Source organism: Mobula hypostoma, chromosome 26 (assembly GCF_963921235.1).
Source record: "Mobula hypostoma chromosome 26, sMobHyp1.1, whole genome shotgun sequence".
NCBI classification, from domain to species: domain Eukaryota; kingdom Metazoa; phylum Chordata; class Chondrichthyes; order Myliobatiformes; family Myliobatidae; genus Mobula; species Mobula hypostoma.
In genome coordinates this window covers 32,859,940-32,877,250 of record NC_086122.1, presented here as the reverse complement: position 1 = coordinate 32,877,250, position 17,311 = coordinate 32,859,940, and the positions used below count along the sequence as shown (strand labels likewise).

Here is a 17,311-nt window from a genome sequence, read left to right as displayed (position 1 = left end):
TTATCATTCAATTTATGCTGCCCACGTCCCACTTGAATGACAATTGTCACTAATTTTTGAGATTTAAGGTAAAATTATCACGTGCACAACTGTTTTCCTAACTCTCAATGCTTGGATTCGCACTTGTACAAACTAACATTTCCTGTTTGGAAGGTAACTTTGTGCTTCCTCATTTCAAAGTCACAACAGCCGTTTTGAAGCCCTCCGCTGGCCAGTGCTGACCATGGATGCTGTGTCCTAGCCATCTACACAAGCCAGGATGGTACAAAAATACGAGCACCTTGTTGCCCGTGTAGCGGGCTCCCCCTCTCCGTGCAGCTGATGAATCCAAAGGAACGACAGAGACTGATACGGTTTGGCACCAGTGGCGTCGCAGGAGTTGCCAGTCACATTGAACACAATGTCGGGCTGCCTTAGGGACTCCAGTTCCAGATTTTTCCCCTCGGGATTCACTCCCGAAGCCTTCCCTGTGAGTGGGTATAGCCACAAGGCAGCGGAGGTTTCAGATCAGAGTTCCCCTTCTAGATGAGCTGCCAGCTACGGCTAACGAGACCCATCTGCCAGTAACGACCAGTTTTAAGGCACTAATAACCCACCTTGGCCCCCTTCTCCTGTCAGTAGAAACCGTTCCGCCGGACTTAGTGACTAAACCACACATGAAGGCAAGGAGCTGGACTTGGTTGCCATAGGCTGTTTGAGATGCACACCATTGGGAGCATTTAAATCGCAAGTGGGAGCTTATCTCCACTACTTCACCTGGCTGGGGTAACCTTAAGGAAACATCTAGGTATTTAAATAACACACATAAAAGTTGCTGGTGAACGCAGCAGGCCAGGCAGCATCTCTAGGAAGAGATGCAGTCGACGTTTCAGGCCGAGACATATTAAAACTCAAAGTTTGAGGACAGGTCAAGTCTTAATACTACTGTTAGATGGGAAGTATTCCACTCTTAAAATATGCAACAGTATTTCAAGTAACATTGCTCACAGAAACCCACACAAATGCAGACAGCTGCAGTGTGTATGATCAGACCAGTGTACCAGACAGCAACGACAACGAACACTTATACTGACAGCAAAAATCAAAGCTGAAGTAATATGAGGTTCAATTTCTTGCAGGTATTTACAGGGAAATAAATACAACAGAATTTATGAAAAGCTATCAAGGGATGGATGTGAGAGGCAAGGTTTTTTTTCGCTCAGGGAGTGGTGGCTGCCTGACTTGGTGGTAGAAGCAAATACATCAGAGGCTTTTAAGAGACGTTTGGATAGGAACATGGATGTGAGGAAGATGGAGGGATATGGACACTGTGTAGGTAGGAGGGATTAGTGTTTAGTGTTTTTGATTTGCTTTTTCACTGGTCCAGCACAACACTGCAGGCTGAAGGGCCTATCCCTGTACTGTACTGTTCCGTGTTCTGCCAAGACCGACAAACAACCAAAATGCAAAAGACAACAAACTGTGCAAATAAAAAAATAACACTGAGCAGTCGCGTTGTAAAAAGTCCTGGAAAGTGAGTGAGTGAAAACAGCTGGAAAAATACATAAATGCATGCGTGCCTCTCAAACACTCCAGAAAAAAAAATGTTCCTGGGGGGATCAGTTACAACACAACATTTAACATACTGCAGACAGATGCACGGTTGGTTACCTGTTATTGGCCCATCGTCTTCATCAAATTCAATCTTCACTCCTTTTCCATTGGCTGCACTGACACCACAGCCGCCACCGCGACACAGCGACACCGGGACCACACCGTAAACATAAGCCAGCATAATGGGAACGCCAATTCCTTAAACAGATCAGATAATAGATTGTGAAACCTCTTGCTAAAAAAATAAACCCTATGTTAATGAGTGGGATCTATTCGCAGAGTGCAAACTTTATAATGACTTGCACAGTCAAAGGTGTACCAGTTTCTACGTTAATTGGTCGTTGTAAATGCTTAGGTTAGGTTAGAGTTAAAATGAGTTGCCAGGGGTTTCTGGGGCAGCCTGGCTTAAAGGACTGGAAAGGCTTACTGAGCACTGGGTCACTAAACAAATAAATAATGTTGCCGTGCACAAAGTAGTTTAACAACCTGCATCCAACCTGTCTCATCCAATGCTTCACATCACCCTCTGTGATGGCCATCTGCGATAGACATGAAACTCTTTCGTAGTAAAACAGACCCCACTGTTACACTGGTTTACACCAACAGATAGTTAGATATCCACCATTATCCCACTGTTATACTGGTTTACACCAATGGATAGTTAGATATCAAACATTATCCCAGTGTTATACTGGTTTACACCAATGCAGAATGCATGATCCTTGGTCTTGGGTAAAGAACCAACGCTTACCGACACTGACGGCTGCTATCACAGGGGAAGCAATCACTGACAAGGTAACCGCACCAGTGATCGCCAAATTTCTTTTGTGCTTTGAAGTCTTTTTCCCATCATAGCGACTGTGAACCTAAAGAATAAAAGGAGAAGTTAAAATGATCACCATTCTGAGCAATCTTCAAAGCAGGAGGAAGGTACAAGGTTCATAAAAATCGGCCTGACTTTCTCCAATATGAAGGGATAATGCATCCAGGACTAACAGGTTTACAAATTCATTATGATATTTTCCTCCTTTTATTTTGGGGATTTATAGAGGAATAGACAAGAGGCGCATGTTTTCGCTTCTTCTTTGAAACAATTATGATGGCTGGTTTCCAAGTGAATTAAAAAAGCAGGGAAGTGGACAAGGACCTCTTCTTTTATCCTTTGGGGCACAGAACATCATTTTGATGAAAGGGGAAATACAATTTTAAAAAAAAATTATTTAGATCTGAGAAGGGCCCATTTACTAATAAGCCTGAACTCCTGCCTCTTGTCTCTGCAAAGTATGACTTGCCCGAGGCAGTCAGCAGCATAGTTATTTTTTTACATTAGGAGCAAGTAGTATTTGCGTGTGCGTGTGTGTGTGTGTGCGTGCGTGCGTGCGTGTGTGTGTGTGTGTATCCAACCTCCACACAAGCACTCCTGAGAGCCGCTATCACTCCAGCCTATTCTTTATCAACAACCCCCCCCCCACCCTACCAAATGATCTACTACCACAAGTACTCTTTCTCCAGACCTTTGTGATCCAATCCCATCACTGAGAAGTGTTCTGGGAGGGCCTCAAAACCAGGAGGGCCTCAGGACATAGAGGAAGTACAAAGGTGGTTCACCAGATTGATTCCTGGGATGGCAGGACTTTCATATGATGAAAGACTGGATCGACTGGGCTTGTACTCTCTGGGATTTAGAAGATTGAGGGGGAATCTGATTGAAACGTATAAAATTCTAAAGGGATTGGACAGGCTAGATGCAGGAAGATTGTTCCCGATGTTGGGGAAGTCCAGAACGAGGGGCCACAGTTTGAGGATAGAGGGGAAGCCTTTTAGGACCGAGAAGAGGAAAAACTTCTTCACACAGAGAGTGGTGAATCTGTGGAATTCTCTGCCACAGGAAACAGTTGAGGCCAGTTCATTGGCTATATTTAAGAGGGAGTTAGATATGGCCCTTGTGGCGAAAGGGGTCAGGGGGTATGGAGAGAAGGCAGGTACAGGGTTCTGAGTTGGATGATCAGCCATGATCGTACTGAATGGCGGTGCAGGCTCGAAGGGCCGAATGGCCTACTCCTGCACCTATTTTCTGTTTCTATGACATAACAGCTGGACTGTGCATTGTAGCCATACTGCAGCTGAGACATTCAAAAGCGGCAACTCTCAAACTTATCTTCGGCAGAGTTCACTCGTAACTCTGTGCTTCAGTCACGCAAGGCGATATGGACACAGCCTGGCCAAAATCAGCAAGTTTGAATGCAGAAGAGGTACCAATGAAATTCAGTTACATTTTACGTGAAATTATCCAAGTAGCAGAAACTGCTACTGATAAACTTAAACTTTCTTGTAAGTACATTTCCTAAAGGCAGGAATGAGAAATGAAGACAGTTAAAACAGATTAAAGTGAGCCTTCGTAACTGTGGAGTTTCAGAGAGAAAATTTTAATGTGAGGTTGGATAACATACGACCAAGACGATTATTTACAATAATTATAACACTGTGGGGTTAGTGTGCAGGAGGAAGGGAATCATTAACAGCTACCAGCAGATACTTTCTGACAATGGTTCTTACCTTACGGCCAACATAGACTGGTATGCCAATGATCATGGCAGGAACAGCAATGCCAGCAATGAGGGAAATGCCCACAGGAGCGCCAATTAGAGTGCCAAGCTGCCAGAGAATTTTCTTCTTCTTGCTCCATGGCTTCTTTCCCCAAAACGTGCAACCAGAGGGGCTGGAAATAACAGCAGAGGAAAGTCAGAACATGCCTCAGAAAGGTCAGAGGGCAACCCTCGCCTTTGGCCAATGTTAAAATAGTTCAAAGTCGCACATCGCCTTACAAGACTAATGCGACCTGCACACCAGGACAAGGCTCTGTGTCTATCAGCATTTCTGTCAGCCGCCACCAGGTGGCAGCATTGGTGCAGGTCAAGAACCGCGTGTCACCGAGTTGGCGTTAACATGCTGAGATGGTCGCCTGTCCCAGTCAGAGCCAAGGGCAGCTGCTGCTTCAGGTGGCAAATCAGCTTTATTCGAGAAGGACAATCTGGCCGGCCCTACCAGAATCCAGTCTTGACATCAACCACTTGATGCGAGGTACCATTTCACTCCAGTGGCTCCAAAGAGGTGGTGACAATGGGCGTATGGGGGTGGGGGGACAGGAACTCACTGACGGCAACAAGGAGAGCAGGTCAGAATGGAAATCAACTGGGTGGGACATGGGATTGAGGGAAGGGGGGGAGTCCTCTGGGTGGGACATGGGATTGAGGGGTCCTCTGGGTGGGGCATGGGATTGAGGGGTCCTCTGGGTGGGACATGGGATTGAGGGGTCCTCTGGGTGGGACATGGGATTGAGGGAAGGGGGGGTCCTCTGGGTGGGACATGGGATTGAGGGAAGGGGGGGTCCTCTGGGTGGGACATGGGATTGAGGGAAGGGGGGGTCTTCTGGGTGGGACATGGGATTGAGGGAAGGGGGGGAGTCCTCTGGGTGGGACATGGGATTGAGGGAAGGGGGGTCCTCTGGGTGGGACATGAGATTGAGGGAAGGGGGGGTCCTCTGGGTGGGACATGAGATTGAGGGAAGGGGGGGTCCTCTGGGTGGGACATGAGATTGAGGGAAGGGGGGTCCTCTGGGTGGGACATGGGATTGAGGGAAGGGGGGTCCTCTGGGTGGGACATGGGAGTGAGGGAAGGAGGGGTCCTCTGGGTGGGACATGGGATTGAGGGAAGGAGGGGTCCTCTGGGTGGGACATGGGATTGAGGGAAGGAGGGGTCCTCTGGGTGGGACATGGGATTGAGGGAAGGAGGGGTCCTCTGGGTGGGACATGGGATTGAGGGAAGGAGGGGTCCTCTGGGTGGGACATGGGATTGAGGGAAGGAGGGGTTCTCTAGGTGGGACATGGGATTGAGGGAAGGAGGGGTTCTCTGGGTGGGACATGGGATTGAGGGAAGGGGGGTCCTCTGGGTGGGACATGGGATTGAGGGAAGGGGGGGTCCTCTTGGTGGGACATGGGATTGAGGGAAGGGGGGGTCCTCTGGGTGGGACATGGGATTGAGGGAAGGGGGGGTCCTCTGGGTGGGACATGGGATTGAGGGAAGGGGGGGTCCTCCGGGTGAAGAATGGAGAACAAGAGGAGAGTGGGAATTGGTTTAAGATTGAGGACACCTCTAGTGAGAGACTTCAATAACAAATTTATTGCAGATACATCAGCTTTCCAATAAGAAATTTGCTGTGGTGTGCTGGTGTGACATGCAACAAAAACATTCAACAATTAGAAAGAATAAAGAACTACAAAATAAAGTTACAAGTATGGATATAGAATAAAATCTGCTTAAACAGCAGCATGCATTACAATGTACAATAAACAGCATTGTAAAACGTTTGAAGTGTTTATAGTGTATTGCAGCACCTGAGATAATAGATAAGGGGGAGGGGTGGGGAGAGGGCCAATTAGATCAACTGATTGGGGGAAGACACTTTAAAGATGGTGTGAAGTTTTAGTTTTAATAGCCCTATAGTGCTTCCCAGAAGGGAGTTTTTGGTGAACTTTTTGTCCTGGACACAGAAGAACTGTAGTGACTGCAGCCAGTGACATTTTCAGCTGTCCTGACGGTTTGCTGTCACTTTCACAGATTGTGAGAAGATGCTGCATCAAGCCAATAAAGGAAAAACAAAATTAGAGACTGCCTTGGTGCTGCTCGCTACACCCACGCTGAACTCGTCAACTTCATCCACCTCGCCTTTCCGCCATTTGGAGGCCTTGCCGTTGTTTGCTCTGAGATCCTTTAGCAGACACGGAGGACCGAAGGGTGATGAACGATTGCTCCAGATTAGTTACGATTCCCTGCTCAGTGGCTGCGAGACGGGGTTCGGCAGGGAAAGGCCACAGCACCAAAGGTGGAAGCAGCAGGAAGGGAGGCCGTGGATTCCACCTCAGCCCGAGCCCCTTTCACAGTCAGAATCAGGTCTAATATCACCGGGTTACGGCATGAAATATGTAATGCAGCAGCAACACGTAATAATAAAAAACTGTAAACTACAGGAAATATATAAATAAGAGTTAAGTTAAATACATAGTGCAATAAGATTTAAAAAAAGTAGTGAGGTAGTGTTCAGATTTCTGAATGGACAATGAACCCATGACGACAGAGGGGAAGAAGCTGTTCCCGAATCGCTGAGTTGTGTGTCTTCAGGCTCCTGTACCTCCTCCCTGATGGTAGCAATGAGAACAGGGCATGTCCTGGGGTCCTTAATGAGGTAAAAATGCTGCCTTTTTGAGGCATTGCTCTTTGAAGATGTCCGGGATGCTGGGGAGACTGGTACCTAGTGGTGGAGCTGACTGAGTTCACAACTTTCTGCAGCTTAGTTCGATCCTGTGCAGGGCCAGATGGTGATGCAACCCATTGGAATGCTCCCCACGGTCCACCCGTACAAATTTGCGAGCACCTTTGGTGACATTCCCTCTGAATCACCGAGTGAATGCACTCCAATTCCGTGTCTCAGTGTCTGTCTGCTGATCCAGTGCTGCCAAAAGCCTCCCCACAACCACACCGGCAAAGGCCTCCCCACTCTCTCTCTAGAAACAAAAGGGGCCTGCTGCCATTGGAGACTCAGTCAAAAACAGAAATGGATTTCCAAAAACAAGTTAGCATTCTGGATCGAGAGTGTGAAAAAGTTTAAGCCCCTGTCCCTCACCTCCCACCCCCCAAAACACTGCAGAATTGTCAGGTTGGTGAAGCCTGAGCAAGCTATGGTCATAATGTCCATTTGTCCAGATGTCCTGTGCTCCACTCTTTGGAAAATGGCTGACCCGACTGACATGCTCATCATGGTCATTATGCACCGTGTCGTATGACATCATCATTATGCGCCATGTTGCATGACGAGGGCGATCATGGTCTTTCCATGACCATGATTGTTCTTGGCAAATTTTTCTACAGAAGTGGTTTGGCATTCCCTTCCTCTGGGCAGCGTCTTTACAAGAGGGGTGACCCCAGCCATTATCAATACTCTTCAGAGATTGTCTGCCTGGCGTCAGTGGTCACATAACCAGGATTGTGATGTCCACCAACTGCTCAGACGACCATCCACCACCTGCTCCCATGACTTCACATGACCCCGATCGGGGGCTAAGCAGGTGCCACGCCTTGCCCAAGGGTGACCTGCAGGCTGGTGCAGGGAAGGAGTCCTTTACACCTCCTTTGGTAGAGACGTATCTCCACCCCACCACCCGAATTGACATGCTAAACGTGCAAAACAAGATGCTTGGGCGGGGAGGCGGCAACTGTGCAGAGAGAAATGATGTTTCATGCCTGTGACTTTTTCTCCCCCCTAAGGAACTGCCCCACTCAGAACATCAAATTCAATCGTGAGATTACTGACATTATCTCTGCCAATTGACCAACAGTTAATTTTTATTCCCCATGCTTCCAGAACACAACTATCATACAAGTCAGTGTCTCTAGCGAGGACGTAGAAAGGTTGTCCGTCCTGTTAGGTGCAGCAGTGCTGGGGATTTCAGTGTTCTGCCTCTTGAAGCTCACCTTCCGAAGAGTGGACCACTCTCCCACCCCATCCGCGGCTTCCTACAGAACTCTGGTGCCAAAATGGAGTAAAAAATTATTTTGTCAGTGAAGCCAGGGATCTGGTTTGTACCCATGTCCAACACTGGGAAACACATTTCAGGAAGAACTGATTAACAAGAACGCTGCTGGATCGGAAGCCTCTGGAGGAAGTGCAGGGTCTGTTTGACGTCACAGCAAACATTCCGAATAACTGAAACTGCTCGGAGGTAAAAAAAAATCACCTTCTCAACACTTCAACACAACTTTAAGCAATCCTGACTGACTCCTACCTGAGATAGTGCAGGTCAGAGATCTCCTTCATACACAACCAGCAGAACTCACAGCCGCACACAGCGCACGTCATGTGATTGCAGCTTCCATCGTTCATCTTGATGATGTAGGCCTCACAGCGTGGGCACGGCTTGATTTCATCACCTGATTAATAGGTTTCGTAGAAATTAACACTTGTGCTTGGACTCGTAAGCAAATCAACTTAAAGATTAAAAAATATGAAACACGGGCGTTATTATACAATTCGTGTGCTGAGTTTCAAAATGGACACTAGGACTGTGTTCCTGGTGATGTAACAGTAGGTAGGCATAACACCAATGCCCAAGTCCATCACAGGTAAAACTCTCCCCACCATTGAGCACATCTACATGAAATCCTGTCTCGCAGGAAAGCAGCATCCATTATCAGGGACCCCCCATCACCCAGGTCAAGCTCTCATCTCACTGCTGCCATCAGGAAGGAGGTACAGGAGCCTCAGGACTCACACCACCAGGTTCAGGAACAGTTATTACCCCTCAACCATCAGGCTCTGAAACCACTGGGGATAACGTCACTCACCCCAACACTGAACTGATCCCACGACCTGTGGACTCACTTTCGAGGACCCTTCATCTCATGTTCTCGATATTTATTGCCCTTTTTTTCATATTTGCACAAGTTTATTGGTGTTTGCACATTGGCTGTTTGACTGTCCTGTTGGGTGGGGCCATACATTGATTCTATTGTTTTTCTTGTACTTACTGCAAATGCCCACAAGACAATGAACCTCAGGGTCGTATACGGTGATGTGTATGTACTTTGATAATAAATTAACTTTGAACTTTGATTGGAAACTGACAAGTCAGCCAATGCCCATATACTGGGAACGAGGGAACGATATGAAAACAGATCATTAAAAAAACAATGCTTTTCATGTTGATGCACCTCAGTTTATCAAAACGCAGAAACATGGACAACGGTATGGAAGTTCGTTGACTGGCACATTAAAGTGCAGAAACACTCTCACACATACCACTGCCCGCTTCCTGGCCGTAGTTCAGCACTGTTGTTTGCTTTGCTCGAATCTGCAGACTTTGAGCTCGCTGCTGACGAGCGCTGTCACAGGTCTGATTTGGGTGCCAGAGTTGTTTGCAGTGGTAACAGAACTCAGTGCCACAGCCATCCCGGCCACAGGAGATCTTTGGACAGCAGGCACATCCATAAGCGATCACAGCATACCTGGAAAACACAGCAATTTATTTCACCCAAGATGCAGTCAATCTGGAACAGGCCTCTTCTTAGTTTTTTGACACCTACAGACCTACGCTGGCGTGCCGCGGTAGGGTAGCAGTTAGCGAGCCACTGTTACGGCTTGGACCGTCGAGTTCAGAGCTCGGACTTCAATTCCAATGTCACCTGTAAGGAGTCTACATCCTCACCATGGAATATGTGCGTTTTCTCCGGGTTCTCTGGTTTTCTCTCACAGTCCAAAGATGTACCAGTTAGTAGGTTAAATAGTCATTGTAAATTGTCCCGTGATTAGTCTAGGGTTAAATCATGGTTGTCAGGAGTTGGTGCGCCAGCGGGGTCTACCCTGTGTGGCATCAGTAAGTAAATTTTCTTCCTTCGATGGGGAGATTGGATCTGAACACAATACTCTACATTCATCATGGTTCTATGGTTGTTCTCAAATTCTCTTTGTAGTCACAGCCAGCCTCCCTTCCCAACTGCCTGGTGCACCCACATGTCAAGGTTCAGTGAATTGCACATAATGACAGCCAAAAGCCACTGAACTACATTTCAACGCTCACCGTTTAAAACTGCCCCACATTTCTATCGTTCTCTCTGCACAAGTGCTTAGATTCTAGGACGCCACGGTAACGTAGCGGTTAGCGTGCCGCCGTCACAGCTCGGGGTGTCGGAGTTCAGAGTTCAATCCCAGCATCCTCTGTGAGGAGTCTGTACGCCCTCCCCATGGAACGGGTGCTCCGGTTTCCGGCCACAGTCCGGAAACGGACAGGGCGGGCTAGTTGATCGTTGTAAATTGTCCCGTGATTATGTTCGGGTTAAATCGGGGGCTGTCGGGGGTTGTCGGGGGCAGCACGGCTCAAAGGGCCGGAAGGGCCAATTCCATGCTGCATCTCTAAATAAATAAATACCCCTCCCAGAACCTTGCCCATTCACTTGGCCCGTCTGGAGACCCCTGTACTCTGCACAGCCCACACTGTCTGCACAGACGTTATGGTGGTTACAGCAGATGCCTCAGCAAACCACTCGAGTCCCTCCTTGGCAGGGGTGGAACTTAATTCAGTCAACAATCTCCAGTTTTGAAAAGCTGACCAATCAGTAGGAATATTACGCAGAAAACTCCCAGTTTAAAGAAAAACGTTTCCGGTTCAGTGAAATTTTTATTTTATTTATTTATCGAGACACAGCATGGAAAAGGCCCTTCAGCACTTTGAGCTGTGACACCCAACAACCCCCAATTTAACCTTCGCCTCATCACAGGACAACTTACAATCAACCTACCCACGGGTACACCTTTGGGCCGAGAGAGAAAACTGGAGCATGTGGAGGAAACGCGCACATTCCACAGCGAGTACGTACAGACGACATTAGAATTAAACTCCGACACCCTGCGCTGTAACAGCCTCGCGCTGCTACACTACCGCAGAACTTTCACAGCGATCTACAACGGACAAATTCAGCAACAACCTGACAATGTCCTACTTGCCGAACAAAACCTTGCAGACAATGCGACAGTCTTCTCCCCCAAGGGAGTTATCGGACTGCATCCATACACAGCTATCGAGGATTGCATCCTCCAAATCTTCATTTTCATTGTAAGATTCAACATCATTGCTGATACCTTCAAATTCCTCATAGTTCCGAACTTGTTGAAGTAGTGAAATCATTTTATTTCCACTCTTAACTGTTACTGGCATTGCCAAGCCTGAATGCTTGAAACCACAGTGAGCAAAGCAATTCTGAATTGTCTTACTGCTTATTTCTTGCCAACTATCAGTGACAAAAAAAACACTGCCTTGTGAACGCAAACACATGCAACTGAGGCTATTTAAAAACTTTGCTCTAAGCACGGTGTGGTGTCTAGTGGCCACACAAGTGCACACGACTGATGCCAGTTGACTGCCCAGCTACAGTCTCCCATCCCTATTGAGCAGCATCATGTCCCAAATAAACAGAGGGAATCCCGGCTACCTTCCCGATTAGCTTTTGTTCTTTAAGCGTTGTCCCAAATAAGCGGCTGCCCTATTTAACCTATGGTCCAATTAACTGTATTTAAAATCAACTTCGAGGTAGACACAAGGTGCAGAATGTAGTTTGCCAGGTGTTTAGTGACACATATCCTGCACGCATCTTTTCCTAGGGTAACCCAGCTTGAAAGGGTGTTCTGATCTACAGTGCTTCTTCACACCATTTACTCTCTGGTACCTTTCTGGATTTTATCTTTCATCCTCACCAAGGGAACGTTTAGTAATTATCTTATAAATAAACACATATACAAACTAAACTTAGTTCATTCAATCACCGTGCATGGATATTCTGGGCCTGATTTTATCAACTGTAATCAAAACACAAATGTGTAACACTTAATCTGGATAATTCAAGTGTGTACTTAATAGTTTTAACTATTTAAATACTGAATTGGTGTGATGTGTGTTGCTGACGATATTTTTAAAACTGTGTGATTTAATATCAAGAGCAGTGTACCTGAGATCTATTCAGTCTGAACTGGTGTAGCTGCCTACAGAGAGATAAGATTAGCTTTGCATTAAAACACCAAAGCACGGAGTGAAACGTGGCACATGCACTGAGGGTGTGCTGAGACAGTCTGCAAGTGTCGTCCCGTTTCCAGTGGCAACATAACACGCCCTCAGCTCACAAACCCTGACCCGTACGTATTTGGAATGTGCTGGGGGGGGGGGCGACCGGAGCACCCAGAGAAAACCCACACGGTCACGGGAAGAACACGCACATTCCTGACAGGCAGTGGCGGGAATTGAATCCTGATCCAAAGACTCAATTTGGTTCGAAATGTCATTGTTGTTGCTCCCATCTGTTGTTTGCATGATTTGTTTTTTTATTCCTCGTTCTCTGTGGGCACAGGGGGTTGGTCTTATTTTTTATAATTGGGTTCTTTCGGGCTCCTTGCTTTGCGGCTGCCTGCAAGCAGACGAATCTCGAGGTTGTATAACTTCTACATTCATTGATAATAAACGCACTTCTGAATCTTTGAATGTTTCAGCTGCTGCTAAAAGCATTGCACTAACTGCTACGCTGCTGTGTCACCCCGAAAGAAACCAATCATCAATTCCTTGTAATAAAATATTTGTGGGATGTAATTTAGACAGAGATGACTCAAATTTAGGCAGTTCAGTGTCTGGGAAAAGTAAAATTTCCCAAGGAACCAATTGGGTTTTCACACACAAGTGAATCGAGCTTCAGGTAAACACCAGTTGTGATTCATGACCCAGTTCTCATGATTCATCCTAATCCAATTTTAATAAATATAGACTATCAAACAATTCTGTACACACCTCTTTCTACAGCTTTTCAAAAAAAGCCAATCTAAATTGTGTAGCTGGGTGGTAATGTCTCAAACCACACAGTGAAATGTATCATTGCACTAACGACCGGCAGTCGGAGGATGTGCTGGGGGCAGCCCGTGAGTGTCATCACGATTCCGGCGCCAATGTAGCACTCCCACAACCTTCTGACCCTAACCGGTATATCTCTGGAATGTGGGAGGAAACCTACATGGCGATAGGGAGAATGTATAAACGTTCTCTTACAGGCAGGGGCAGGAATTAAGCTCCAACTGCTGATCGTTGTTGTTGTAATGCTTCACGCTAACCACTGTGCCACTGGGCTGGGCGTTCAACTGCTGACAAAGAACATACGGCAGCCTTTGACCAAGTTCTTCAATTGGAGCCATCTATCCTTCTCCTTATGCTCCCTCCCATGTCATTGCTCTAAAGCCAACTTCAAGTACTTGTGTTTATGTTGAGCATAAACAAATAATTCCTCCTCACTCTTCGGCCGTGAGTAACGCCTCCACCTCTTCCATTGTGTACCTACTGTAGCTCAGATAATGATCAATTCCTCAATCCTCAGAGATCTTGCCTTTCAGTGAGGTCCTAGGATACCCTACACAGGACCACTCAATGTGGCCAATTTTAACATGAGACAGAGCAATAGGACCCTCCATTCTCAAAAACTCTTTCGAGGCAGTTTGACCAGACCCCAGTGAGGAAACCTACAAGGAACACAATCTATTGCCCCTGACCCCAGGGTTCCACAGACCCCTTGCTTAATGCTGTAGGTTCATGGCATAAAAAAATGCTCAGAAGCCCTGGCCCTAGATTACATGGTCGGCACAAAGCTGTGGGCCGAAGGGCCTGTAATGTGCTGTTAATTATTGAATCAACTGTAACGACAACCCTTCAATGTCCCTCACTGTTCTCATTCTCCCATCAACCTGATGGTTTTAGTCAGCATTTCGTCTGACAGGCTTTATACTCATCCGCACAGCCCATGGAAGATAAATTCAGTTTCTGAGGATACTCATTCTCTTGCTCATTTAGTTCAACCGCCAGGTAAGTCCGTGCATGCCACCCGCCCGGTCCACCCTGAGGTCCTGCAGGAACCGGGAAATTCGGCCCTAGACTCTCCTTTGCCTTCCCCGACTGCCAGCAGTCCCGCAGAATCGCTGTCGGTCTCGATTCTGGTACTGCACCTCAATCCCAACCGACAGATTGCTCAGCCACCATGCAATTTACTGTATCGCCGTTACACTCAGTGACCGTGAGATGGAAGAACTCGAAATGACAAATACAATTATGCAGTGGTGTAGCAAAGAAGAGCTTTGTGGTTAACAAACTCTGGGCGTGCTGTAGTCCAAATCCAGGACCTACTTTGGTTGAGCAGTTGGAGCAAGAAGATCGTACAGTCAGTTAAACAGCAACCATGGGCCCACAGTAGCGTGGGAGTTCGCAGGACGCTCGAAGGGCCTATCCAGTGCTGTACTTCAATAAGTAAATAAATCACAAGATTCCTTTTAAAAAAAAAGATTCTACATACCCGCAGTCTGGTGCCGGACACCATCGACAGTCAGGGTCTGAAGCCAAGTACCGGCGTAGCATAAACTCTTCGTACTTCTCCATCAGTGCCTGGTCGTTCAGGATCATTCGAATATCGTGCGGGTTCAGCCGCTCTGAGCACTCCGGGCAGCTAATGTTCACGCGGCTCTCCGTAATCTCGATCCGCAGGTACTGGCGCAAACAGTCAAGGCAGGAGCGGTGATGGCACGTCATAATCTTGGGCACGTTCTCGAACGGGTGCCGCACCAGGCACAGGGGACATTCTAGAAAACCAGATGGTGCCTGAAGAGGAGAAACCATTGGATTCAGGTTAAAGTTGTTTCTGTTATCTAGTCTCTCTGATGCCTTAATTAGTAAGTAGACCGATCAGAGCAGAATTAAGCCAATGGAGCAGAAGAATTCTAGATTTAAAACTTTATCTTCCATTATTTTCAGTGTGGCAACATTTTTGGTAAATGAGCCATAGATGATTATGATCCAAATGGGAACATTTTTAATTAATTTTATCTAACTTTCTTTCAGAATCAGATTTATTAGCATTACATACGGCGTGGGATCTGTTGTTTTGCAAACAGAAGAAACAGCATCACCCTCACTTTTGCTACAAGCTCGGTTTCCGTACCTGTTTATCTTCATTCCATCACCCTCTCAGCTAGACTGAAACCATGGTACTTGAACTCATCCACCTAAGGCACTCCCATCACCGCCTTTCAAATCTGTTCCTCTACTGTCAAAACCCGAGCTGTGTCTTTGATAACACCTTCACTTGATTAATAGGCATCTGTTAGCCTCATGAGACCATGGACTTGCACCTTGGAAGATTTCCAGGGCACAGGCCTGGGCAAGGTTGTATGGAAGACCAGCAGCTGCCCATGCTGCAAGTCTCCCCTCTCCACGCCACCGATGTTGACCACGGGAAGGGCATTAAGACCCATACAGCTTGGCACCCGTGTCATCGCAGAGCACTGTGTGATTAAGTGCCTTGCTCAAGGACACAACATGCTGCCTCAGCCAAGGCTCGAACTAGCAACCTTCAGGTCACTAAACAAACACCTTAACCACTTGGCCACGCACCAACACTTCACTTGATTATGCAGTAATAATTGAGGTACGTGGATGTTGGGGATATGGAGGGTGCAGGTTGATGGGAGTAGGCAGTTTAAACGGTCTGGCATGGACCAGATGGGCCAAAAGGCCTGTTTCTGTGCTGTCCTCTTCTATGACTCTATCGGGGGCTTTAAAACAGAGAGGAATGGGACCATGAGTGTAGAACTAGACCATATGCTGTGGCTGAAGGAGTTAGACATGAAATACTGTTGTAGGAAAGCAACATCCATCATCAGAGATCTCCACCACCCAGGCCCAGGCCATGCTCCTTTCTCGCTACTACCATCAGGGAGAAGGAACAGGAGCCTCAGGACTCAAACTACCAGGTTCAAGAACAGTTACTACCTCTCCACCATCAGGCTCTTGAATAAAAGGGGATAATTACACTCACTTGCCCCATCATTGAGATGTTTCCCACAACCGATGATTTCACTTTAAGGACTTTTCATCTGATTATCTCATGTTCTCGTTAATTATTGCCATTTATTTATATTTGCATTTGCACAGTTTGTTGTCTTCTGCACTCTAGTTGATCTTTCATTGATCCTGTTATAGGTACTATTCTATAGATTTGCTGAGTATGCCCACAGGAAAATGAATCTCGGGGTTACATATGATGACATATATGTATTTTGATGACAATATATACTTTGAACTTTGAAACTCTTGACAGACTAAAGAGAAAAGAATCACAGGTTCTAGGGCATAACTAGTCTCCTGTAGTTGTGCACTGGTTTGATACTATAGTAAAGTTCAAAATAAATTTATTATCAAAGTATATATGTGTCACTATATACAACCCTGAGATACATATTCTTGCGGGCATACTCAATAAGTCTATAGAATAATAACCATAACAGAATCAATGAAAGTCCACCCAACTAAGGCCTTCAACCAGAGTGCAGAAGACAACAAACAGTGCAAATACAAAAGAAGAAATAATAATAATAAATAAATAAGCAATAAATATCAGGAACATCAGATGAAGAGCCCTTGAAGGTGAGCCCATTTGTTGTGGGAATGTTGCAATGATGGGGCAAGTGAAGTTGAGAGAAGTTATCCCCTTTAGTTCAAGAGCTGATGGCTGAGGGGTGATAACTGTTCCTGAACCTGGTGGTGAGAGTCCTGAGGCTACTGTACCTCCTTCCTGATAGCAGCAGGGTGGTGGGGCTCCAATTGAAACAGCAAAACAGTTTTTGTTGCGCACAGTCAAAGTCTGGATTTGAACTGCTGTAGGGAACTAATTAAAGGTGTATGGCTACCTCAGTACTAATCAACAAGCTTCAAAACCTGAGCCTCTGTAACTCCCCCTGCAACCGGATCCTCATCTTTCTTCTTGGGAGACCACGGTCTGTGCAGGTCGGTAATAACACCTCCTCTTTGCTGACAAAAAACACCGGCACACCTCAGGGATGTGTGCTTAGCCCACGGCTCTACTCTCCCTACACCCATGACTGTGTGGCTAGCCAAAGCTCAAACACCAGCCATAACAGTGGTTCCCAACCTTCTCATGCCATGGACCAATACTGTTAAGCAAGGGGGCCCGTGGACCCCAGATTGGGAACCCCTTACCTGTAAATTCACTGATGACATCACTGTCGTTGACAGAATCCCAGATGATGGCAATGAGGCTCGCAGGAGTGAGAGAGATCAGCTGGTTGAGTGGGGTT

The 17,311-nt window shown here is 46.7% G+C and overlaps 1 protein-coding gene across 7 annotated transcripts in view; it reads right to left on the bottom strand.

Moving 5' to 3' along the window:
• Positions 1-17,311, bottom strand: part of rnf19b (ring finger protein 19B) — a 158,106-nt gene that overhangs the window by 7,898 nt on the left and 132,897 nt on the right. For all 7 annotated transcript variants that reach the window (XM_063034035.1, XM_063034032.1, XM_063034034.1 and 4 more), the window contains 6 exons: positions 14,515-14,816; positions 9,446-9,651; positions 8,433-8,577; positions 4,150-4,312; positions 2,345-2,459; positions 1,651-1,791 (listed from right to left, as the gene is read on the bottom strand). In XM_063034035.1, the coding sequence (XP_062890105.1) occupies positions 1,651-1,791; positions 2,345-2,459; positions 4,150-4,312; positions 8,433-8,577; positions 9,446-9,651; positions 14,515-14,816 (1,072 nt within the window). The remainder of the gene's footprint in view (positions 1-1,650; positions 1,792-2,344; positions 2,460-4,149; positions 4,313-8,432; positions 8,578-9,445; positions 9,652-14,514; positions 14,817-17,311) is intronic.